The sequence below is a fragment of the Ciconia boyciana genome, chromosome 1, assembly GCF_034638445.1.
Source record: "Ciconia boyciana chromosome 1, ASM3463844v1, whole genome shotgun sequence".
Classification (NCBI taxonomy): Eukaryota; Metazoa; Chordata; class Aves; order Ciconiiformes; family Ciconiidae; genus Ciconia; species Ciconia boyciana.
In genome coordinates this window covers 149389514-149414640 of record NC_132934.1, presented here as the reverse complement: position 1 = coordinate 149414640, position 25127 = coordinate 149389514, and the positions used below count along the sequence as shown (strand labels likewise).

Genomic DNA, 25127 nt, shown 5'->3' with positions numbered 1-25127 from the left:
GAGATAAAACCCTTTGACTTGAAAGTTGCAAGACAGCTTCCTCATGGTTGTTCACACAACTGACGGTGTCAAACACAGCTGCAGGTTCATCTAGAAAGTACAAGTTACATCATGATCTGCTAAAATGAGACATAAAAAAAGACTGTTAGTCCTCCTATCTGTCCTGGATTTAAATAGCACCTGAATCAGGTGAACTAGGTGAGCCATGACTTCTCTCTCTACTGTGTGCTAAAGCAGTTCCTCTTTCTCCTGCTTGCATTTTGTTTCCTAGGCTGAGCCTCCAATCTGTTGCTGGCCTGGCTGGGGCTGTGTATTGCAGATGCCATGTTTTAAGCATATTCACAAGAATATTTTTATAGGATCAGAGCTCTTACAGTACAAAACTCATTCCTCCAGCCAATTTCAAGATCCTTCATCTTTTCTTCAGGACCTGGGGAATGTTGGCAGAACTTAGACAATTTTGGAAATGGTGACCAGCTGAAGCATTTCTTGCAGTGTCAGCCTTAAAGTGTTGCTGGTGCCTGGAGTTGGTTGGACCTCCTGAAAAACGTTGTGCAGGGTGCAGTGTGTTTGCTCCCAGAGACTCCAAGATACTCTTCATAACAGCATGCATGTTATTTTGGACAAATTTTTAACTTTGTTTCTCCATGTGATTTCTATGTGGCTTCAGCAGAGAAGGATATTCTCAAGTTTCTAAATTGTTATGCAGCATGGTTTTCTTTTGTTAAACACCTGTGGTTTCAGTGGAGCTTGCATTATATTTTAGTACCAGGTAGGACAGCCCTTAAAATGTTGTCTCTTATGGCAAATTATTCTCATCTTTTCTTTCAAATATCTGCTTAAAACAGGCAACTGGATGTCTATCTACTCTCCAGCCCTTGCTATACCTACTTTCTTATCCTATTTACTTCTGATTTGTAGGCCTCTCAGCAGCTGGAGGGAGAAAGAAATTCTCAGAAACCCCTAATTCAGAGTGTAATATATATCTTTTCCTACTGTCCCTAAAACTGGACAACTGGGCATTGTGCTTCCTCACCAGGGCAGTAAAATATCAATACTACAGAGTGTACCAGGGAGTCCATCTGGAAACAAAAAATTTGTACGTGGATTTAGCGAGTTTCCCAGTCACTGCTGAAGATGTGGTTTCCTGAAAAAGTGAAAAACATGTCCCCAGTCAATACATGACTTTCCCCATCAGATGGTGCTCGAGGACAGATTTATTGGGCATTTCATTCTCCAGCAGACAAACTCTCCTTGATACAACATTGAGGAAAAGTCTCCTCTGCAAGCTAAAGTTAGATGGGCCTTTTAGAAAGATCAAAAAATGCTATTGAACTTGTTTTTCCTTTGCAGGAAAATAAAAAAAGATAGGAAAAGGCAAACCTCTGACCCAAACCAGAGCAAGAGTTGAATGAGAAGGGCTACCTGGGACACAGCCTGTGTCACCTGCTGCTGTCATTGCTACTGAAAAGGAGAACATCCAGGATAGTTCCCAGAGGTGATGAGGGTCTGACCCAGCAGTAGTGGAAAGAGCCTGAAAAGGGTGGGAGGAGCAGGAGTGGGGAAGGGAGAGAACACTTGCAAGGAGACAGAGTCCTGGGCGATTTGTGATTCTGCTTCACAGTGTAACCGTGCTGGAGATCTGCCTTGATGCTTGTCTTCCGTGGATCTCAAAGTGCTTTGGAAAGGTAACAATGTGCTAGCAGGTTTTGAAGCACCAAGAGCTTAAGACCATATTTCATAAAAATGACCTCCAATTTGATGTGCTTGTACTATGGGGCACCCAGTTAAAATACCAATGATCTGAGCATGCACTGTACTAATGGGCAACCAGCAGAACAGTAAGGTTCCTGAAACCTGCATTCATTATTTAAAATTGTGCCAAAAATTGACAGCCATTTCAAAAAAAAAGGCAGCTTTCCCCATACACAAGCCAATTGCTTGGTCCTGACTAGCACATGGAAGAGAAAGCTCCACAGGGAGTAAACTAAATGTTGATGTGCAACATTTCACGTTTATTTATTTATTTGGTCAGCTTTCAAAGGGCCTGATATAAAGCACCTAATCTAAACAGTCTAATCTGCAAGGAGGATGTGGTTTCAAAACTGAAATCCAAACTCTAGGCTTCTGTCTTATTCAAACATGATCCCGATAATGGAGTAACAGAGTGCTTGCTGATGATTTTTCTGATGAAACATATTTTCCTGTTGAAAGACAAATTCAATTTTGTTTTTAAAGCTTGCTGGCTTTGTTTGAACCCAGCTTTATTTCCAAACAGGAGATGATCATTAAAGGATAGCTAAGTATTGCCTTCCACAAAAAAAAAATTGTTGAGAATAGCCATGAACATTTGACTGAGATTTCTAGGGTTCACATAGCCATCCCTCTGCAGCTTAGACTTTGCATTTGACACACAGCAGAAACTTCCATAGCTGGAACAGAGGAAAAAGACTAAAAGACCTGTGCCAATATAAGAGTTTAGGAAGGTTTGACATTTCAAACACATAGGTGAAATAAATATTTTGGAAAAGCTGTTAGAAGAAGGAAAGTCTTAAATCCCCATTTATAAAACTAATTTATCAACCCCACACACGAACCTTTGAAAGAAATCTACCCTGTGATTTTAAAAGGAAATTCTGATTTTTAATAGTTTTTTCAAAACAGGCTTAAATAAAAAAATTAATCTTATTGCCCACAGATTTAGAAATGTGCTAACGAAAAAGAAAAGTTATGATTTCACAGTGTACATTCTTCAATGAAAGTTATCAATCTTGTAACAAGTAGAATGAAAATGATTTCTGCATTGTGCTGAAATGTGTATCTGTGCTAAAGCAAGCTCAAAACTTAAGACAGATTAAGTGGGACAGAAAGTGCAAATTCCTGAGAGCTACAGTTAAGTATCATTTATTTTAATGCACCCTCCCTTCCCATATGCACTCAAATGGCAGCCATTTATGCTAGGACATGAAGAAGTCCATGGACACGAAGTCCATGTTTGTTATGGGTGTTAAGGTGCACAGTGACTTCAACTGATTCAGGGCCCCGCTGTGCTACTTTTCTGTACTAACAAATTAGACGGAACATTTTTGTTCCTTGGAGTGCATAGCTCAGACTAAAGAAAAGATGATCTTTCCCCTTTTACAGATGAGGAAACAAAAAGTAAAAGAAGTTGACCAGGGTCACAAGGATGAGTGAATGAGCTTTCTTGAGCCTCAGTGGTCCCTGACTCAAACATGAGATTGCTCGCTTTGTCTACATGCAGTGCTCTGCAACTATTCTACCGCTGTGTTTGCACTGCAACCAAGAAACTAAGGTGCAAAAAGCAATTTTGAATAAGAACGTTATTTATCCACTTGAAGTTCTCTCTTTTTAGGGCTTCTGGTGTCCTGCTAGGTGCTCTCAGCTCTTGTTGACATTAGTGAAAGTCAAGGTCATTCAGATTTCCCTTGGCGATCCTCAGTACCTTTCAGAGGTTACATATTGCCAAAAATTCAAAACGTAAAAATTCAAGCTATTCAGGTCTTATATCTGTTGCAACTCCTCTCCATAAATCATATTTGCAATTCTGCTCCTACAGCTTGTTCCTTCTCTTCTTCCTCTTTTTCTGCATCAGAGCTCTTCGAACAAACTGGGCATCAGGAATATATTTATTCTTCTTACAAAGTCTGTATGATAGGTGCATTGTGCAATTTTCAGTGTTACTCATATTAAAGCTCTAGTTAAGTATTATTTGATTATAAATAAAATCTGAAATGATACAGAATTTTTTTAAGAACCCATTCATCACCGGACTTTCAACAATGATTTTCAATGGATAACTGGGTATTGAACCCGCATGACTTGGTTCCAAGAGATGATGTGATAAGGCACATTTCCATCCTATCTTAATAGTGGAAATAATGTAATTAAAGCATTGCCATAAGTTATTTATAAAAGAGATTTTTTTTTTTTTTTAATGTCTTCAGCTTTGCAATTGCTCCAGTATTCCTTTCACTTAGTTAATGGCATTGACTTTACCCAAATGGAAGTGGTTAGATCCACACTGAGGCTTGGTTTTTTTTTTAATGGATACCATAGTCTGATAGTCAGATAGTTTAGAATCCTAATTCGATACATCCATGGTTTATTACCAATAGTTCTCTTTTTGCTATGTTCAGTACGGCTGGTTCTCAGGCTTATTTCTCTGCCTTTCCCCTTGTGATGCCTGCCTAACTAACCGTGGTGGTGGCATAGGTCTTGCCGACCCATGGTCTGCAGTCAAATCTTCCCTGCTCAAAGTGCCAAATCTTGGTCTCGTCAGCAGTGGCTGCCTGAACCCGATGGATGGCTGAGGCAAGGTGCTCGGCTCCTGCTGCTCTCCTCGGCTCTCCTGGCTCCCATCAACTTCGTTCTTCCACTCCACCCTAAACTCAGGCAGTGGCCTCTGCTGTCTCAGTCTCTGGTCTCTCAAGATTTTCCCTGCTCTGGGTCTTAGATTGAGCACTGTGGTAGCTGCATCCATCTCAGAGTCACTGCTGTCGCCCACTGTTAATTGAAAACAAAATTAAAATTTTAGGTGCAGAATACTACAGTTTCAGGAATATTCAAATAACAGCACACTGAGCACTAGCAGCCAAAGAAGAAAGTTTCCCTGTGTTTCCTGAATTTGATGCTTTCTGATTAGACCCAGACACTTAACTCTGCCAGGACAGAGGACAGATTTGGCTTACAAACATCCCTCCCCTCAAAACTGTGATTTTTAGAAAGCCCTCACTCAGCTGCTCCTTAATCACCGAATGCCCCCCTGTTTGAGTTGACATTTCCCCAGTTCTGGCTCTGGACATGGAAAAACCTGTCTCTGAGCTACCTGGGGTCTAGTCCCTGCTTACGTCCAAGCAGGATACAGAAATTAGATTTCTCACCCTCACATCCCATGAAATCTAATCTGAGAGGCATTTCCAGTGCACAACGGCTCTAGAAACTTGACTTTGGAAAAGGAGCGTCAATAGTCCACTGAGCAAAGGATCTCCCAAGGTCAATGTACAGGTGGGAGGAAACATCCCATCCTTAAAATGCCTGAATGTAAAATATAAAAGAAAATCTACATGACAAAGCTCACAGGTTGCAAGTGCTGCAGACTCCTTCACCCCATCACAGCAGGGTAGAAAATGGTCAAGCGAAAGCTGGCATAATCATTCAGGGAATACTCTTAAATGATAGCTATCAGGTAAACCAAGCTGGAAACACTCTGGATGTGTACACGTGCATGTATTTTCCCCAGCAGACTTCTTTTAAATTGACTAACATATTCATCAAAACTTGTACACTTCAGTGACTTGATAATAATTTTAACAATCATTTATGAATGCCTCAGATTTGTTCTTGGACTTAAGTCAGATATGATGTTTTAAATATATCAAAGCAAAGGATTATGTATTGTGCAACTGTCATAAGAACAACTTCCATTAGTAGCCTACATGTTATTTCTTTTAAAAAGGTGAGGAAGGGGTCAACAAAATATATCACCACAAAATTATCCATTCACCCAGATAATTATATATCAAGGAAGGTCTTCATCAGACTGTGTTTGCAGGCTTTCCCCCCCCTAAATATGTCAAATAATATATTTTTTGACAATTGAATAATCTGGAGGCACATTTCCTCTTTAATTCTAGGTGACAGTAGGTGACCTCTGCAGACATAACTACAGAATAAAAGGCATCCTACATTCAGGAGAGCAAAGACATAATTATTAACAGACAAAAACATGGTCTATTGGTAAATTAATTTGGAAGAGTGGGAAACTAATTGGGGCTAGGATCAAGACATTTTAGTGATTGTGCAGAGATTAAATCTTCCCAGCAAGTGATCTTGATGGTTGCTTGTTGCTTATAGCTCCGTGGGTCCATGACACTTGCCATGACAGGGAATGCTCCTGAGCATGGTATGAGCATGGTAATGCAACCGGTAATAATCAAAAGTAATATATAGAATTGGGCAAAGTTTTCACATCAAATGGTTGTCTTCCTCCAGATTTTTAAATTTTTTGTTAGAATTCAAGAACTCCAGTATAAAACATTTGTGAGTTTAGGCAAGAAAAAAAAATCAACATTTTGGTTGTAAACCACAGTATTTTGAGAAGTTCTTCATGAGAACTATAAACCAGCCCTCATGTCCTCATTCTCCTCTCTGGTTTGGTTCTCAGAGCAGTGTCCTCTACCCTGACCCCAGTGAGAAAAGAAACCAAACAGGCTCATAATCCAAGAGGGAGGTCTGGACATTATGGAATAAAGACAAGGAGAATGAGCCATGGCAGTGCTTCTGGTACAGAAGTGTTTCAGGCTGCTGCTTGCTCACATGAGAAGGCGTGCTGGGAGGACTACGCCACAATGGCATTGGAACTGAGAAAGCCCCACAAGACTGTGCTAGCTGGGGCATTTCTCTACACTCAAATACCTGCTTTTGATGCCCTAAGACCACTGCTAAATATTCAATGCCTAGAAATATGCTATGAAGGTATTAACTCTAGAATGAAAGCATGTGCACATAAAATATTTTATATTTATTTGAAAATTAATATGCTGATTTCTCTGTGTCATCCCTGGAAAAACTTTCCTTTTACGTAGGCAAAATGACTGCAGCACAGTAAGAGACAGCAGAAAATTTTTCATTACCTCTGGAAGATGTTTTATTTCTCACTCGTAGTTTCTCTGGGAGCTTAGTGTTTTTAGGAAGTGAAAGGAATCTTTTTGTATTTGCAGCAGCCTGCATGCAAAGAAATAGAAGAAATGTCAAGTTACTGCAGACTGAAGTACCTGCATAATGTATGTTAAGATACATGACTGAGGCTTGAACAGGTTTATGTAGCTAAAGGGCTGGAGAGTAGTTTGGGATTAGCTAATATGTGATCTTTTACTACACACTCAAGTTAACACTGATTGCTGGTTGAGGTCCGCGCTAACTAAGGTAAAGACTGAGTAATCTCAGGCAGCTTAATCAAAGGAAAGCCTAGTGATATGCCCTCTGAGATCAAAGTTAATAAATGTATCCTCTCTAACCTCAACCTTACTCGTACAGGTTTTCCTAAGGAAGGCAAACGCTGCAAGCATGGCATCACTTCATGCAACTCCAGTTTGAAACTTTTTATTAGTCAGCTGCAAAAATTAGGTTGAGACTGAAGCTTGGGCACAAGAACTAATCTGTATTCTGATCCTGCAAGCTCTTTATACATATAAATGACTTTATACAGTTGACTAGTCACACTGAACTTGATGGGGAAGTTAGGCACCAGCGTGATCATTTACCAGTCCAGGGCATAAAATCCTTGTTTTCCCAGGACTAAGCTCTAAAGGCCCTGGCTGCAGAGCACACCTCATACTTCCTGGAACATGAGAGGTACTTTCCAGGACAGGTTGTTGGTTTTTTTTAAATTAAAAAATTTCTCAAGAGCATCCTTTCTTACATTTCTTACAAAGGTTTTTTTAAAACCTTTCCAGTCTACCAGCTCTCCCCTGCTTGCACCATTCATTGGTGCACACTCAAAGGGAACCTGAAAGGAAATTTATTTTCCATGAGACATTTTTCCTCTTTGGATACTGTTGTGCTGCTCAGGACCACTATGCTTCCTTCTGGGTGGATTTATCCAAGGATACTTATTTTTGAAATTACAGCCTGTGCATTTTAAAAAGCTGTCAGACACCCTATTTCTCTCCCTGCCCCAAAAATGTCTCAATCCTGCTGTGTCTCTTCATTATTCCACCTAGTAAATCATTTATTTGTATGACAAAGACAACATACGTAACTGTGGTTCAGAGGGAAAAAATCATTCAGGAACAGACTTATTGTCACAATTAACACCACAGAAGCCCTGGTAATGATCACAAACAAGATAGAGCACTTATTGGAGACATGATTCCAGCCTCAGCTGCTGAAGGACAACTGTATCAATGAAGACAACAGTCACTAAGTATTCCTGTAACATGAAAATACATATTTATAGGATGGTTAATTTCCCTGATAATCTAAAATGGGAAGATGATTTGGGGGATCAACTTCCCTGCTGAATCAGTGTGCTCCATTCAACTATGGTCTGAAGTTTACAGTGAAGGTATTGCAGGATTGCCTCAGAGAGCCAAAATTACATGCCACAGCATTTCCTGTAGGCGAAGGTTTTCCTATTCTGTGTCAAAACTTCAGTCCTGACTACATTTTATGAATACTAAAGAGCCCACAACATTTTTCAACTGAAAAGCTCACTCTGACTGACTCGATTAAAAGTTCTCTTTCCCATATTTTGGAGCATACTGCAAGTAGTCTGTCTATCTCAAAGTCATTGTCGACCTTGATCATCCATGCTTCATCAAAATACTGATAGAGAATACTGTCCATCCCTTAGAAGTACACTGTGTACAGAGCCTGTTCAGCTCCTCTGAGATAAAATTATGGCAGCAGATCCCACTCCCATATCACATTCTATAAGACTGAAGCTTTGCTGAAGGGTTCAACACAAATTAAGGGGCCCATGTGTGCAACTCAAGGTGTAAGTGTGACATTATATGTGCAGTTGTCTTCCAAATTCAGGATTTATTTTTTCTGCATTTCAGAAGATTTTTTTTCTGCATGACATTTAGCTACAAAGAACTGCTTTCTATAAAACAACCAAAATGCAAGTACCGGTCTTTCTCTTGACAGGCTGTTTGTTTTCCTCAGGCTCTCCCTAAGGCTGTGCCGGCGACGGATCAGAATTTCTTTGGCCTGCTTTTCATTTGCATCTGCAGCCAGGCTATGTCGGTTATATGACATTGTCTGAAATATAAAAGCAGTGGTCACATTCTGAAAAGCATAATGTCAAATGTGTTGAACTATATGCACAGTGCAAAACAGGCTTTTTGCTTTAATGTTTTAATAAGCATCATAAATCCTTGTGAACAAAATCATATTGCAGATGATTAAGAACAAGAATAGTAATTATACCAGCATTTTTTTAGTCATCTGCTTCACAAGCACCTGTTTGGTTTGGTTTTTTTTTTAACCTGCTGATATTTATAATGAAAGAGAAATCGAAAAAAGCTGGCTTAATACAGTGTTTACCCCCACACTGTACTAGCTCAGTCAATATGTCAATAGAGGACGCACATTTGCAAGTGATAAGATGAGTCACCTAGGGGGAAGTCATTTTTACGTCCAGCAAGCTGAAGCTTGCTCCACTTTTGAACGTTTTCCAAGGGCTCAGGCATTCAAACTACTCAGCCACAGGAGGGTAAATGTGAAATGTCCTTTTGCTTTTATTTCACTATTTTTCCAGCTCATCACCTCTGCTTTTAATACAAACAACTTCACAACTGGAGGCAAATGGGAAATTTCACCCTGTCACAACGTGAACAAATTACTGATATAAGTGGGACAACGTTGGGTTGAATTTGCACCTATGATGCTTTTTAAGTAATGTAAGTATATTGCAGATACTAACGAAACAAAAACATTAATCTTTGACCATAGTATAGGATCAAGTAAGCTATTTACATAAAGGAGTAAGAATATGTTGCTGTACATGTGATAGGAAATGGATTCATAGGCAATAGAAGTAAGTAACAGCATTAATTATTATGCTGTGGTACAGTAGATGCTGCACTAGCCCAAAGATACGTTAGGAAGGTAATCAGTATATTCAAAGAGTAGTGGGATATTTAAGTATGCAAAACTTCATCCTTACTCGATGTCGTATTTGGTAGAGATTCTTTGTTAATATTTCTCGCATGTTTTCCATTTCAGTGGGAGAAAGTGGCTTTATTTTTCCTTCATGATATTCACTGTGGCAGAATAAAAAAAGGAAAATAGAGGAAAGAGAGAAAGAGGAAGAATGTTTTTATTTTTATGATCGGGAATTACATTTCAACTATTTCCTTTGTTAGCGTTGGAAAAAACATTTCAAAACAGCCGAGGAACAGGTGAAATGTAACATGTAGGAATGAAAACTTGATCTCATCTGAGTCAGTGGTAAGGCTCAAAACTCAGTCTCCAAAATTTGATATAAATGACATTAAATTGTAAATTTGATTAAGGTACTTTTCAAAATGCCCCTCAGGCTTCCCCTGTAGCTACTGCAAAAGATGTGCAGGCACTAGTTCAAGTCCAGCTCTGCTCTACATGGTAAATCAATGTTCCCGTGAGCAGCTGCCCTTGTAAAAAAACTACCTGCTCCAGACGACCGGAGCTCACTGAGCACTTCGCGTGTGAGCTGCAAGCGAAACGCTCTTGTTTCGTATACACTTAATGTTCAGGTGACATTTGGACGCAAAGTGTCCTAAGTCAAAGTGATTATCCTGCCTACAGACTGGGCTGTGAAATAAATGACGTGACCCAGCTGAAATCCTTGGCCATGCTGGCGTTGCTTGCTTACCTGAGAGACACCGACGATGGGACCTTGCTTATCATTCCGCTCTCTGCCATCTCAATGGCATGTTTGATTTCCAGCTTCTTGTATAAAGAAACAATGCTAGATTTGGGCTGGTTCTCCCGGATTAGAAGTCTTCGCAGGTATTTATTGTCAAATTTTTTAAACCTGTACGTGAGGAAAACCAACCCAACCAGTTAATTTTTACTGTTAAGGAAAGCCCATATACTGTAGCTAACACAACTGTGAAAGAGTTTATTCCCTGGGAACGTGTCTGTTCGTATTAATAACCTGCTGCTGAGTAACATAATAAAGGGTCAAGTTCATCTTTGCTTCAGATAGACAGACTTAACCTGTGTTTTGGTTAATACATTAATGGACAGTCTCCCTAGCAGCAACTTTTAACTTTAAGGTATTCTGTGTTACTAGGCAATATTATTTTTAATTTTAAAAGAACATTAAATATTTACTGTAATAATAAATAAAAGAACTAAATTTGCACCGGCTGCTTTTTCTTTGAAATTTTAGCCTGCTTTTGTAAAACTTTGGAAGTTCTCCCTTCCTCTAAAGCAACTGCAACCCTCTTGGATGCTTAGTGAAAAAATATTGATTACAGCTGGGGTGATTTTGTTTGTCCGAAAATATTTTGCCCTCTGGCCATCCTGAAATTATTCTTGAATTTGAGTCAAAAATGCTTCTGAAGGTCATGAAGAGGTGGGACTCTCCTTTGCTCCGTAATCCGTTAATTAAAGATCTCACACAGACTGGAGGAGAACGAGGCTGAGTAAAGGAAAGTTGTACCCATGTCATACATCTCTCAGGAGAGTGTCCTCACTGTCATGCCCTCTAGTCATTTGGAGAGGGCTCTTCTCAGCCCTTCCTGCTGGTGCTATTCGTCTTTGTAGAAAACACTTAAATTCTTGTTGGGGCAGTGACTAGAAGGTGGGTGAGCAATGCCCATGCTTTGGGTCTAAAGGATTTGGGTGTAAAAGAGTGTGCTTCTGAGAAAAGGGAGTTAGATCCAAACCAATGATGATGATGACTCAGCAGCTAAACTGAAAACACTAATTATTCAGGTATTGCCAGCGGTAATCTTCTTAACTGACACTAAGTCTTAAATAATACCATCAAGAACTGTGGAGCTGCCTGCCATTAGGATCTCTCAGGCACCTCATGCCAGCTAGTGCCTTGATCTTTCTAGCGAAAGTCCCAAAGCTTTTGTATGTTTCCCATCAAATAGGGAACTAACCCCTCACTTAACACCACAGAGATGTACAATTTGCAGGAGGAAAGCCAGATGGGATAAAAGGCTCAGCAGACATACAGGAAATGCTCTGAAACAGTCAGAAACAGGGAGAGGACACGCACTCCCAGAAGGTACAATCCTCTACGCTCGGGTCAGAGGGCTGCCTTTCTTCCCAGCTGGAGATTTTGTTTTACTTGCTTGTGGTTTAGTAAAAAGACATTGTTTTGCTGCTTTCCCTTTGTAACCCACACGTTCTAAAAACAACCATCCACTTTCAAGAATAAGATGCTGAAAATGAAATCTGATGCCCAACAGCCTTCGTTTGTTGCTGCTAAGCCAGTCTAGCCTCTCCTGTATAACAAAAGTTTTAAATGACATTCTTACTTGTCTCTCCAAAAGTTGTGACCCCAGTGTCCACACACATCTTCAATTCCAGTCTTCACGTGGTCAAAGAACTAAAGGGGAAACATTGGTTCATTACATAAACTTATAGACATCACTTGGCTTGCCCTTAGGTATTACTAGTTTCTAACTTACTTCAAAACAGAAAAGTCTAGTCAGAATTCAGGACGATGCTTCAGTTTAACGAAATGCCGCCTAACCAAACTCAGAGCCAGACTCTGCTTTGTTCTCCTGGAGCTTCCTTAGCTCACAGTCCCAAAAGGACAGAAGTTAGTTGCTAATTTCCTCAAGTCAGCCTTGCTCAGCTCCTGCCTGAATCTGGAGGTAACTTTTTTCCCCCATATTTTCATTTCTTTTAAGTTCCCTAATCACTTAGGGCTATGCCTGGGACTTCTCCAAGGACTTCCCCAGGCCTGACAGTGAACCAGGTATGACTTTGCAGAGGAGAGAGCCTGAGTGGGCAGCAGCTCCCCGCATCAGCACTGGCCCCTTGGGATGCACAGGACAGAGCTGAGATACCCAGCATCAGGTCCTGAGCTCCCATTTTAGGAGATCATGGTCTAGACTCACCTCAAAGCATCCTGGGCACCTAAGATTAGAAACACACTCTTCCTCAGTCTATTATGAATTATGACAGAGTGAATCAGTTCAGCCAAGATCTCACTCGATCCCCAGAGGCAGCTTGTTTGCTCTTAATTCAAGTACCATAGTAGGGGTCTCTCAAATTCAGAGGGAAATCCTGGTAGATACGCCAAAGGATAAGCTCTAAAAGGACGGACTTTTAGATGCCTAGATTGACTTCTTTGCTGAATGTGGCCCTTATTATTCTTCATTTTTAGAATTTCAAACCACCTGCCACAGGTATGCTGCAAGGAGAAATACATTCAAGAATATGCATGGCTAATAGACTGCAATAATTGGAGACATACGCGTACCAAATACAAATCCATAAAAAGGCTGATGATGTGAGTTAAGTAAGTTTAAGAGTGTGTTTAGGAGGAGTTTGCATTTGTTTAATTAGACTAACTCAAATGCAATATAATGTAATTAAATTGCCAAAGCTTTCCTAATGTGGCCAAGTTCTAAAATAACACATATCTCATATGTGAAACAAACTACAGGAAGTTAATTTACCTCAAGAGGTGAACAATTAACAAAGTGAAGATTCCAAAATAAGGATACATAATAATGCTAATTTTGATAATTGCCAAAGGTTAAATATCAGCTTTACAGTTATTGTGCTTATAACAGCTATCAAAAAGAAATCTAAAACAGTGTGTGTCTCTCTGTAATACTGTATGCTGAATCCTTGTCTTACTGAAAGCCACCAGGAATTTTATCTATATGGGGGTTTCATCTATGACACTGAAGCTGCAACATACCCTGTTATAAATTTCTTCACTGACAGCAGGCTGCTTTTTATTTGACCTTTTGACATCAAGAAACTCCACTAGTGGGCGAATTGTTATTCCCTGTGAAGAAAAAATAAAAAAAGGCAAATAGTTCTGGTTTTTTTTCCATAAACATAAAGAAAAAACAAAGCCTTTCAGTCTTTTCCATCTCTGTCAGAGCACTGAAAATGGCTGTGGATACCCTTTTAGCTCTGGATACCCTTTCACCTTCCTAACCCCAAAATACAGCCTGACACAATAATTATAACAGTGAATTCACTCTCGTGATTAGCAGGTGTTGCACTTAGCTTTGAAGTCCTTGTCAGCACACAGACTCCACTGATGCAACAGAAGGAAGGAAGGGGCTCTCTAGAGCTAAGAGGTCCAAGAGGAGCAACCTGACAAACCCCATCAGGAATACATCAATTACCCCATCCATAGTATTTTTAAACTTTTTTTCAGTTGTTATGTATTAGAAAAACCCTCACTTGTTTTCTGAATTAATAAACAGATCCCCCATCATTCCAAAGCAAACATATAAAGTTCTCTTTTTTAGTGATTACTTCCAAAACAGGTACTCAAAGATGTGTCAACAGTAGCACTAAAATTACTATCCAAGACCCGTGACACTAAGACTTCCTGTAAATATGTGTCCTTGCCTGACTATTCTCAGAGAAAGGACAAAAAGTTTTGGCTATCCCAGAATGATATCATGGTTTTGAACAATTATTTGTGGAAGAATTGACATAATTTATTTATTTGTATAGGCGCACTGGAACAGGGGAGAGGAATGAATCTCTCACCATGTTGAGATCAGTCCCTACTATCCCAGACAACCAGGTCACATATTTCTTTCCGTAAATGAATCAAGCTTTATCTTAAAAGTAGTTAGGTTTCTTTGCCCCATTGCTCATACTGGAACACTCATCCTGAACCTCATTGTTCTGATAATTAGAAAGCTGCTTCTTAATTGCATCATGGTCACTTTGTACCACTTTGTTCTTGTGCCAACATTTGTCTTTTTAGTTTAAACAGTGTTCCTCCTTCTCTGGTGTTCACTCCCTCATATAAACAGTAATTATATTCCCTATTCTCCTTCATTTTGCTAAGGCAAAGGCATCCTGGTCTCCTTTCACACAACAGGCTTGCCAGTCCCACGATCACTCTAGAACATTACACTATTCTCTGATGGAAATACCTGCCTCAGTATGTCTTAAGATCAGATTTGCTTTTCTTCTTCTCCACTGTATTGGTGGCTTAAACTCTACCCCGTTATCACCTAGTACACCTGTGTCTTTTTCCCTTTCTATTTTTTTCCAAACAAAAGGTTCCCATTTCATAAGAGAAATCCCTAGTAAGAAAGTCCTAGCAAGAACACATTTGCACTTGTTACTGTTAAATTTCATTCTGTTTCTATCATATTGGCCCTCAGTTATTCTCTTCTTTCTACATGATACCCCATCTCACTGTCACCCTGAGAACACCTTCCAAAGCCTGTCATCAAGAAACTTCAGCAACAAACAACTCCTACATTCACGTGCCATGGTCAATAATGAGAATATTAAGCAAAACCATCCCCAGGAACCATGCTTGAGGAATTCCATTAATAACATCTCGTCAGCCTATTATCTGACCAGGGTGGTCAAATGCTGGAGCAGGTGCCCAGAGAGGCCGGGGAATCTCCATTCATAGAGATATTGAGAACTCAACTTGACATGGCCCTGAGCAACATGATCTAGCTTTGAGGGTGGCCTTGCTTTGGGCATGCGGTTGGACTAGAGACCCCCAGAGGTCTTTTCTGACCCAAAGGACCATATGCTTCAATTTCCCTTTATAGGAGAAACTGTCAGCTCCTTCCTCATTCACTTTACAGTCATCCTAATGTCAATCTAAACCTCAGTTGAACAAGTAGTTAAACTAACAATCTCCTATGTAGCCCCCTCCCCCAAAGATTTTACAATAGTCCAGTTAGATGAGATTACTCTAGAAAATAAACTGCCTTATCAAAGAATGATACCAGGTTTCCCTTTGGTAAACCATTTTGCAGTTCATAACACATTCCATTTACCTCCATATTTTAAATTATTCTATCTTTCAAAATCCGTTTTCACAGCTTACATGCTAAGGTCAACTAACTGACCAACTAACTGACCTCCAGCTTCTCCAGCCACCTCTTCCCCTTTCCCAAGCACAAGGACAGATACTTGCTACTTCCCATGGCACCTTTATCCATGTAAAAGGCAGGCTAAAAAAATATATTTTTTCCCACAGACCTGAAATTCCATGTACTAGCCTCTCACATCTCTCTCACCGCTCTGGATAATGACTAGCCTGACATCTTTATTTGAGGGGCTTAGCCTCCTCTACATTTTGCTGGTTTCAGTCACTTCCCTCTCTCTTGGTCACTCCTGACCAGGACTCCATGGCCAGGTTGACACCAGAGACAAGTTCTTCACGTTCTTCTGCACACCTGGTGTTTTTGGATGGATGTCTACCTGGTTTGCAGCATCACTGCCTAACACCCGGACCCACACACCCCAGTCCACCTCTCAGTGCTCTCAGTGTCTTCTATCCCCTGCTCGCTGTGCACGATATCCAACACCAAACTCCTGAGTAAATGCACAACTTCAAATATTCTAACAAGGAATTAGTGCTGGGGCTGTACTCAGATTATCTTTTATCTCTGCTCCAACCTCACTAGGTCTTAAATGCTTAATACTACTTATATGTTAGCATAAGTACTCAATATCTGGCATACTTTTGCTACCTGTCTGCAGTCTGCATGGCATTTATTTTTAAATTATGACCACAGAGAGTACCTTCAAGTATGTTCCTTCCACTAAGCTAGGACATTTGTTTTTCTACCCACTGTTTATTTACAACCTGTCTGAGAAAGAAGAAGTCCAGAAGAGGAAAGGTATTACCTGAATGAAAACGGTAAAGAATATCACCACGATAACAGCAGTGATGAACAATTTCTTCCTGGGGAACACAGCAGGAGGAAGCAGAAATACAAGTGAAAAACAAATAGCTCCTCGGAGGCCTCCATAGGCGATAATAAATTGGTCCTTAAAAGTGAGAGGAATTGTCCGGAACACATTAATGATTTGAGTCAGAACAAAAACACCTGAGGAAAAAAACCAGAAATACAGGGAGGATGGAAAAAAGGGGAAATTAAAATTACACAGAAATCCCCCACAATGCTAATATTTGTTTTAAAACACTTTTATTTCCTTCTTACCTATACATTATTGAAGAAATGAAATGTTACTTAACAGCTTGAAAACACCATGGAAGAAAACTTTAAAATGCCTAAGGAGCATCATCTTAAACATATTTAGTGAGATAACCACCTCAGCTCAGCTGGATTTAGGGCCCAAAGCAGCTAATTCATCTCCTCAAGACAGCTATCTGCTAGACTCTGCACCTCTAGAACAGCAATAATTCTCTGTGTCAGTATAGACCAAGACTCCAAATTTTTTAATAGGATTTGAGGTGCTTTTGAACACTTTGGCTTGTCACCTCCATCAATCTGTGCTTTGAATCCTGCAAACTCCTATTCACTCACTTAGTTTTACTTGCACAGACAGAAAGGATGAAGGACTGGGGACGGAGCGAGAAGATGCCAGTGCATGCTGGTGTACCAAAGGTGAAGGCTCCAGAGATGTGTCAGACTGAAGTTATAAAGGCAGGTGAAGGGAGCAAGCATGGGGGCCAGGAGCTGAGGGGCAGCCAGGCTCCTTCGCTGTTTTTCAGCATAAGGTATTAATCGTGGGGTTGCAGGTGTGGGAAGGAAAATAGTTCAGATTTCTGCACTGGAGGGAGACTTGGGAGCTGCAAGTAGGGGTGCAGAGGCAGACCAGAGCATGAGCCACTTTTACACACGGAGGGACTGAATCATTACAGATGAAACTGGGGTGAGGGGCAGGTTTAAGACCTACGAGCCTGACCTGCACTTAGGTCTTGAGGTAAAAGAAAAGGAGCTAGTACTGCAAACTCAGGAGGGGCCAAGCAGTTTCTTACAGGATTTTTTTTCTTCACAATATATACCTGAACAACACTTCAACTACAGCATTTCCTGTTTTGATGCTATTTATGCCAATGACTGGGAAAATCACAAAGCTAGTAGACATAAATAAAAAAAAACCCAAAACACAACCTGTTTTTCTGTTGCAGAACTGCTATTATTTTATGCAAAATTTGTTTATTTGCAAATAAATGTTTACTTAAATACATGTACTCTGATTAACAAGCAGATTGCCTCTGACTTTAGATGGGCAGGATCAGGACCAAACTGATTTTAGGGGAAAGGTGGAAGCTGACCCTGAGATCTAGGACACATTACAAATAAGATGACCATTCTACAAGCTGATGGGACTCTGTCTAAATTTTGGCGTTTTCTACTTGAGAAGAGGTAAAAAGTTTCACTTGCAAAGAATGCTGACGCATAGTCTGAGACTTGCTTACCCAGTGCCCTCCAGATTAAACAGAAAAGGAGGGTGAAGCTAACGAAGGCCCAGTTCCACTCATGGTTCTTCCCAACTGTAGACACTCCCATGAAGATGAAGATTAAGGTCTCACTGACACTGCTCAGCATCTTCATGAAATACTTTATTGTCGTATAGGATTTTTGGGAAACATTTTCCTCCACGTATTTATTCATGGTCATGGCACAAGCTGTAATCCTGAAAGGCAAACATTACCCTGTATTTCATTCGCTTGATTTTTTTTAGCCTCTCTCATTTCTACAGAATATTATTCACTTTTCCATAGTCCTCTTTAAAATACAAAGCATAACTTATTCCATAACCAATCTCAAATTTATAGACTTGGTGAACCTACAGTTTTGGGCATGGGAATTTTTTTCCACAGTGGGGAGTTTTCCGAGAAGACATCAGTATATGGAGAGTTTTGTCACAGACTAAATCCACGTGATCTGTGCAGGGATCACTCAAACTATGTGTTTTGAAAGAGGCAGAGCTGAGGAGAGGCAGGGGCAGCCCTGGAAAACAGGGATTGCTGCTTCTATTGCTGCTGAGGGACATCAGACAGGATGGCAACTGCATGTCCTGGGGCAGGGCTTCCTTCCCTTCCCACCAGCAGTTGTCCCACCAAACCATTCCCCTCCTCAATGGTAGCGACAGTAGCCAGCTCCTCTTTCCAGGCAAAGTAAGCAGCAAGGCTGCAGACAATTTGTCATCCTCCACCACTCTAGGTCACTGCTTACTTTGCCTGCACATAGGGCTGAACAGGAGAAAAACACCCCCAGAAATCACGCTGGCACTGTTGCACATTTAAAGCACCTACAAATCAATGAAATGGGCATCTTGGCTGATACATGAGAACAGACAGGACTTACTGTAAGTATGCCTATGTGCCTGTGCTCTCAGCCTGTGTTAGTAAGCAGAGTTTCTTAATCAGCAGGAAGAGCAAAGAATGACATTACTGGCTGTACATCACTTGCTCAGTACGGTTGCCTATGGTGCAGGGATGGCTGAGGACCACGCAGCTACAAAGTTTACAGGTTTAAGGACAGGTTTAAGCAGAGCTGGCTGGAGGATAACCTCAAGGTGGTGCCTCAGTGTAGGGAAGCACAGTATGAATTGCCTCATAATTATCAGGGTGGGCAACTAAGGCAAGAAGCGTTGTGAAATAGCTGTCACTCCTGGTTCTGTTATCTAGGGCAAAAACATGTCTTCTCCGATTTCCCAGTTAAAAATGTTATACACACCCGTGTATGGGTTCTCAGTCAAACCATGTACACTAAACCTAAACAGAGAGAGAGAGATGTGTATTTATGTTGTCTTTCTGAATACAGCCCATGAGGACTTGTCCTACGGTTATTTATCCCAGTTACAGCAGGTTTTCAGTTTATAGTTATTTGCCAACACAGGGGATACCTCTTCCTACTGAAATCTCCACATTGCTCTCTCTCATGGAGAAAGATGGTAGGTTTGCCAGCATCTCTTTGGAAAAAGCTGAAGACTCTCCCACGTCTCATGGAGATCCCACTGCAGAAAGTCTTCTGCTGAGCATGTCCTGCCTCTAAGCCAAGAGCCCCATCTCTGAACAGCTCAAACGTCCCTGAATGTGAGTGTAAATGGAAAGCCAGACTGAGGGAGAGCTCAGAAAAAGCCCACTGACATTATGAACACACATGTCTAGGTTCTTTCTTCTAAAAGAAGGGATTAAAAAAAAAATTTTGCAAAGCAGAAAGGGGAATCCCAGAAGCAGCAGTACTTCAAAAGGACCTTTGCGTACTAAACTTTCTTAGCATTTTGCAAGAGGGTGTCCATAGCAGCAGCTGAGGCTGTAGTCACTGGCAGACTCTGAACATGTTTCTCCTAATTAATTAAAGTCAGTTTTGTCCAGAAGTTTCCTTCTCTTATGTGGAGCCAGCATGGCCTGCTTTAGAGGACAATGGCCAAGATCTGAAACATAATTGTAGATCTCTGACTCCACCAACACATCCACATCCCCAAAGTGACTGGGCAGCTTTACTTCTGAGGGACGAATCTGGGAGGACATGTGGACACTGGGAGAGGCCATAGTGTACTTCGCTGACCTCTGTCAAGCAGCACAGCACCTGCAGGCACATCAGGGTGAATAAAACCCAGGGAAGAGGGTCTGATGTGGGACAGATGCAGTCCGATGGGGCGGGTAGTGGCTTACAAATACAGGTGGAGAGGATTTGCTAGCAGAACAAGTGCACCTAACCTGGCCTTCGCCCTGCATTTTTGTCCACCTGCACTTGGTGATAGAGAGGCAGATCTAGTCAGCACAAAATAAAATGGCCACTGCCGTGCAAAAACTAGCTCCAACCCTAAGGAAACTCCAAGACTAAGAAAGAAAGCTTGACTAAAACTATCCCAGACACCCATCTGCATTTAGTACTGACATAATTGTCAGCTCTCTCCTCATTATCAGCTGATTTCACCATGGTCTGAACAAAAAGATCCTCTGTGGCCCAAGAGTAGCATGTTGTCTGGGAAGCAGAGCTCATCATGGTTACGTGGGATCCACCATGGAAGAAATGATGCAGATTTCATAACCATGCAAGCTTCCTCCCTGCAACACTCAGTGGGTAACGTTTCTAGTTTGAACATGTGGTTGGGACAACAGAGGTGCTGCATTTTTGCCAATACTGACAGACTGCCGATGCTCTTCACAGCTCTCCTCCTTGTTCTGATCTTACAGTTGCCCAGACTGGGGACTTGTCATAGACCCCACCATAGATCCCAAAAACATAAGTGCCTGCATATCTCAGGAAGAAAGTGGGAGAGGACCTGGGCCATGCATGGATTTTGTCCTGACAAGGACTAATGACTTGGCCAGGCCATACACCCAAGCCCGGAAGCTGTCAAACATTCCCAGGTTCTTCAGTTTACACATAGTTCTGGTGACCAACCTTGAAAGTATATGTGAAGAAGGGTCTCAAATCTACTTAACACTTTCACCCTCCAGAACTCTCATACTCAGTGGCAAACCAGCTCTTCACAACCCACAGGCTGCACTGACAGACCTACAAATATCTCAGCTTATGTCATGGGTCATGACAGCTCTCCTGTGTGTGCACAGCTTATCTGTACAAGTAAAAAAAGTCCAATGCATCCCAGCTCCTTCCAGCCGATCGCACACACAGTGGAGCTGGCAAGTGCAGGGGCAGCAAATGCCATATAGCAAGAACACAGTGGGCAGGCTGCAAAACAGCCATTTCCAGACCCGTGGCCATTTCAGAGTCTCAAAGCTGCAGCTTACTGCTCGAAGCATTAGGGCCGTCAGGTCTGCACCAAAGACACAACAAAACACTCAGCACTATTTATTACCCTCTTAAAATAAATAGTTCTCATGATTATAGTCATTTAGGAAAGCCCTGCAGCTTGGGGAGTGGGGAAGCATGCTCTGGATACGGTTTGTTTTTGGATCCTGAGGTAATGGAGACACTGTAAATAGACGTCTGATAAGAATCTGTCACCAGATTAATCAGGATCTTTGCAAGCTGTAACTTAAAACACCTACCATGCTTAACCACTAGAATTTAAAGAGACAACACTCATATATATAATGTTATTTTCAGTCACATTTTGCATTCATTCAATTAATGTCAACTAATTGATAAGTTGGTTCGCCAGTATAACAAATAGTGCTGTACATTATTTGTTACTCTTCAGATAAGTAATATTCCACAGCTAATCACTGCTCACTTTATGAATCTAGTATCTCTTCAGAGTACTTATCTACCTTAGAAAAAAACCTGTTGAAGTCTCTTTAATTTGAAAATGATATGGCAATATAGTGTTAGAATTTAATATAAAATCAATTTCTTTACATATGCAAGATTTTATGTACATTATTATAATATGTTTTTCCCAAACGGAATTTTTACTGTCACCATAATCTAAGCAAAAGCTTAGATGTGTTATATTTTATATTTCTTATCCACACACATTAATTCTGGCTTCCACTTCTGTGACCTGAGGTAGTTGCCTTGGTCAAGAAGGGGAGGGAAACAACAGTTAATTGCAATTAACCTGCAACCTTCTGTGCTTCTGAAGAATAAAAGTCCTCCTGTACAAACAGTACAGTTTCTGTCATGACTGCAATAAACTAGGCCACTGGGTTCAATCCTCACGTTTCCTTGACCTACTAAATTTACAGTAGTTTCAATGTTTGTTCCTTTCAGCCTGCTAACTCACTGTTGCAAAAAAAAAAAGAAACACATATTAATAGTTCTGCTGCTTCACAGCCTTTATGAGAAATTAGTAAGCAGAAAATGCAGCATTATAATTAGAAATGGAACCAAGCAAATAAAGTTCAGATTCACATCTGCATGTTTTACAGACGTGCTCCTGATTCAAGCCCGGCTCTAATTACAATAGAAGCTCTTTCCTCTCCTTCTGGAGAGGACTTTCTCACTGCAGCTCACAGGGACATGGCTCAGTCCCTTCGCTATTTCAGCTGGGTAACCCAGTGCAGGGCTTATACACAGGTGCTCCAAGAATCGTCTGTCCCCAGAACGAGTACGCAGACATCAGAAGAGGGACAAGCACCTTTCATTCCCCTCTATTCCTCTGCCAGTGAATTCCTACTTGCACAGAAATGAGGCACTCTGTGTATGTATCTTACTTATTTGGTTACACTGTACATTCCTGCTCATGTCCTCCACCTAAAGTATGGTACAACATGTAACTACAAGGTCTCACTGAGCATCTTTACAAACCTCGTTATGAAGGAAGTGGGAATCAATACTGTAACAAACAGACTCGCATGGATATGGGTGAAAAAAGGGAGATCAGACAGTTATCCCCTATAGGTAGAACTATAAATGGCCACAGAAGCATATAATGAATAAACAATCCACGTTGTAAGGGGCACTCCAAGGTCATTTGGTCCAACTACATGCTCAAAGGAGGCTAACTTGGAAGTCAGACCCAAGCAATCCTGCCATGAGTCATTCGCTGCAGAAAACGACAGGGAACTCAATACCGGTGCATGTTGCACTGTGACACAGAGCAAAATACTCTCTGCAGTTCAAAGTCCAACAACATGGGAAAAGCACAGGGTAGATTTTCTCCAAAGGGATGCGGAGATCACCGGAGCTCCAAGACCTTCAGCAGCACTGCTGGGAGGGGGCACGCTTGCCGTCCCACGACAGCGAAGACACTACGTAGCTGCAGAGAGCCCTTCCTGCTCCGCCTGGGCGTTACTGATGTATCCGGCTCTCTTAGCTATTACAAAATACATTTAGAGTCAAAAAACATACAGGACATTTTAAAGATAACTTATTTTCTGTTGCGCTGTTGGAGGGAAAAAATACTTTGTGTTTCCTCTTCTGTTTTGCTCCCATTCGGGCCACTGTTACAAATGCGAAGGAATAGGTTGTGAGTGCCATGGGAAGCACTGGTTTGCTGGTTGCAGGCACTGGCATGCGGTGGGTCCGCTGACCCGCCGTGCCCTTTCTGTTGTATCCTGGATGCAGCATGTCCAAATCAGTATTTTCATGCACACTGCCACAATTTTTTCCATGTACAGTTTAGCCACACGTTTTTGGTTTAGAAGCCCTTTAAGTATTTGATCATAGGATGTCAAGGACATTTGACTTAAGAAGTGGAGGAAACTAGAAACCACACAAATGCTATGAATAGAAGCTAGGGAAAGAGATGGCACATTTATGAACTCGGTCAAAGTGGGTGCATATGTTACTTTACTTAGGCTCCTATCAGAGAAAGAAACCCATGCAATCTTTAGCTCTTTACTTACATTAAAGTACTAACCCCTCCCGTTTCATGGTATATTTCTATTTTTATACTACTGAAATCATCAGCTGTAAGTTTCCATGTAAATTGCTTCCCAGCCCCAGAAAACGTTATACTGACATGACTATGTATCAAACCTATCTTCACTTTCCTAAAAGACAATCACCAGATGAGGTATTATCAAGTATTAGTGATACTCAGAAGTAACATCTGAGCTTTCATAAAAAGCTATGCTCCTAATGCCTGAATGACTCATATTTGCCACTAGAACAATACAAAGTCATTAAAGAAGGTTGGCCTTTAAAAATATTACTTGGAACCAGAGCAAACCATTTAAGTGTATCAAATGTCATAAAGGCTCTTTCTAAAGTTGAGGTTGTTACAGTATAAACAGCATCAAGCCAGAGGCTGTGCTCTCTCTTTACTGAAGCCCAGGAGGGAAAAACCAGGAGTGAAAATATTTTTATCTGTTGGAAGTAGCAAGAATATTATTGTTTTATACATAATGATGTATACAGGGAGCATTGTAACACAAAGGCACACGTATCAAGATAGTAAACTAAAGGGTTATATCACCATAGGACTAGATTCTGCAAATTTTACATTCACCCAATCCTTACTGTGCTTGTAATCCAGCAGGAGTTTGCCTTAATGATATATACGCTGTCTTCATCGAATGGTACTTACTGGCTGCTCACATGACAAAGTGTAAGACGTAGTTTCACAATATATTGGCATCGGAAGTGAAGCCAGTTCATGAAGTTCCCAGCTACCACTCCCACTCCCTCCCGGCCACCGCTGCCCCCACATCACTGTGGGCCACCCTTCAGCCATGCCCTTATGACTAGTTGTGGGGTCACAAGAGGACACAGGTCACCAAACTGATCCGAGTTAAAAATAACCCCACTGAAAATACAAGGGATTATTTTTAACTTGGAACATTTCAAAGATATGGTTTACGGTGTGATGCCATGAACAGTTTTAGTGACACAGCTGGTGTGGTGGCAAGCTGAGAGAATGGGATGGAAGCGGGAGGGGAGAGGCCGGAAATCCTCAAGCCAGCATCACTGCCATGCATGGTGGAACGATGCCATATGGCAAAGTCTGCAAAACCTGGTCCTCTCTGCAATTTCCTTTGGCATTCTTACTTGGGTGCTATTATTACTGAAGTTTGGGGTACTTACGCCATGATGCCCGAGAGATGAAACATTTCAGCTGTTATGTATGACAAGTAACTGTACAGGAAGACAAAGAGTGGCTCAATCACTCGGATTTTATGGGTGAAACGGGTGGTAAAGGCTGCTACAAATCCCAAAAGGATTCCAATCAATACTCCACCGATCCCCACTATAAAGAAGTTAGCAATCCCAGCGAATATGTCAATAACCTTAATTGTGCGCATCTGGCAGAAAGACTTGAACAAATTGTACAGGACCTATGAGGAAAAAGAAAGCACGTTA

At 41.1% G+C, this 25127-nt stretch overlaps 1 protein-coding gene across 1 annotated transcript in view; it reads right to left on the bottom strand.

The window, feature by feature from the left end:
- Nucleotides 1-4153: 4153 nt before the first annotated feature.
- The window catches only part of SLC9A2 (solute carrier family 9 member A2), a 32844-nt gene continuing 11870 nt past the window's right edge, over nt 4154-25127 (bottom strand). The window contains exons 3-12 of the mRNA XM_072853355.1: nt 24852-25102; nt 17879-18096; nt 16336-16538; nt 13403-13492; nt 12003-12073; nt 10379-10540; nt 9692-9788; nt 8653-8784; nt 6654-6744; nt 4154-4524 (exon numbers count right to left, since the gene is read on the bottom strand). Coding sequence (XP_072709456.1) covers nt 4154-4524; nt 6654-6744; nt 8653-8784; nt 9692-9788; nt 10379-10540; nt 12003-12073; nt 13403-13492; nt 16336-16538; nt 17879-18096; nt 24852-25102 — 1686 coding nt within the window. The remainder of the gene's footprint in view (nt 4525-6653; nt 6745-8652; nt 8785-9691; nt 9789-10378; nt 10541-12002; nt 12074-13402; nt 13493-16335; nt 16539-17878; nt 18097-24851; nt 25103-25127) is intronic.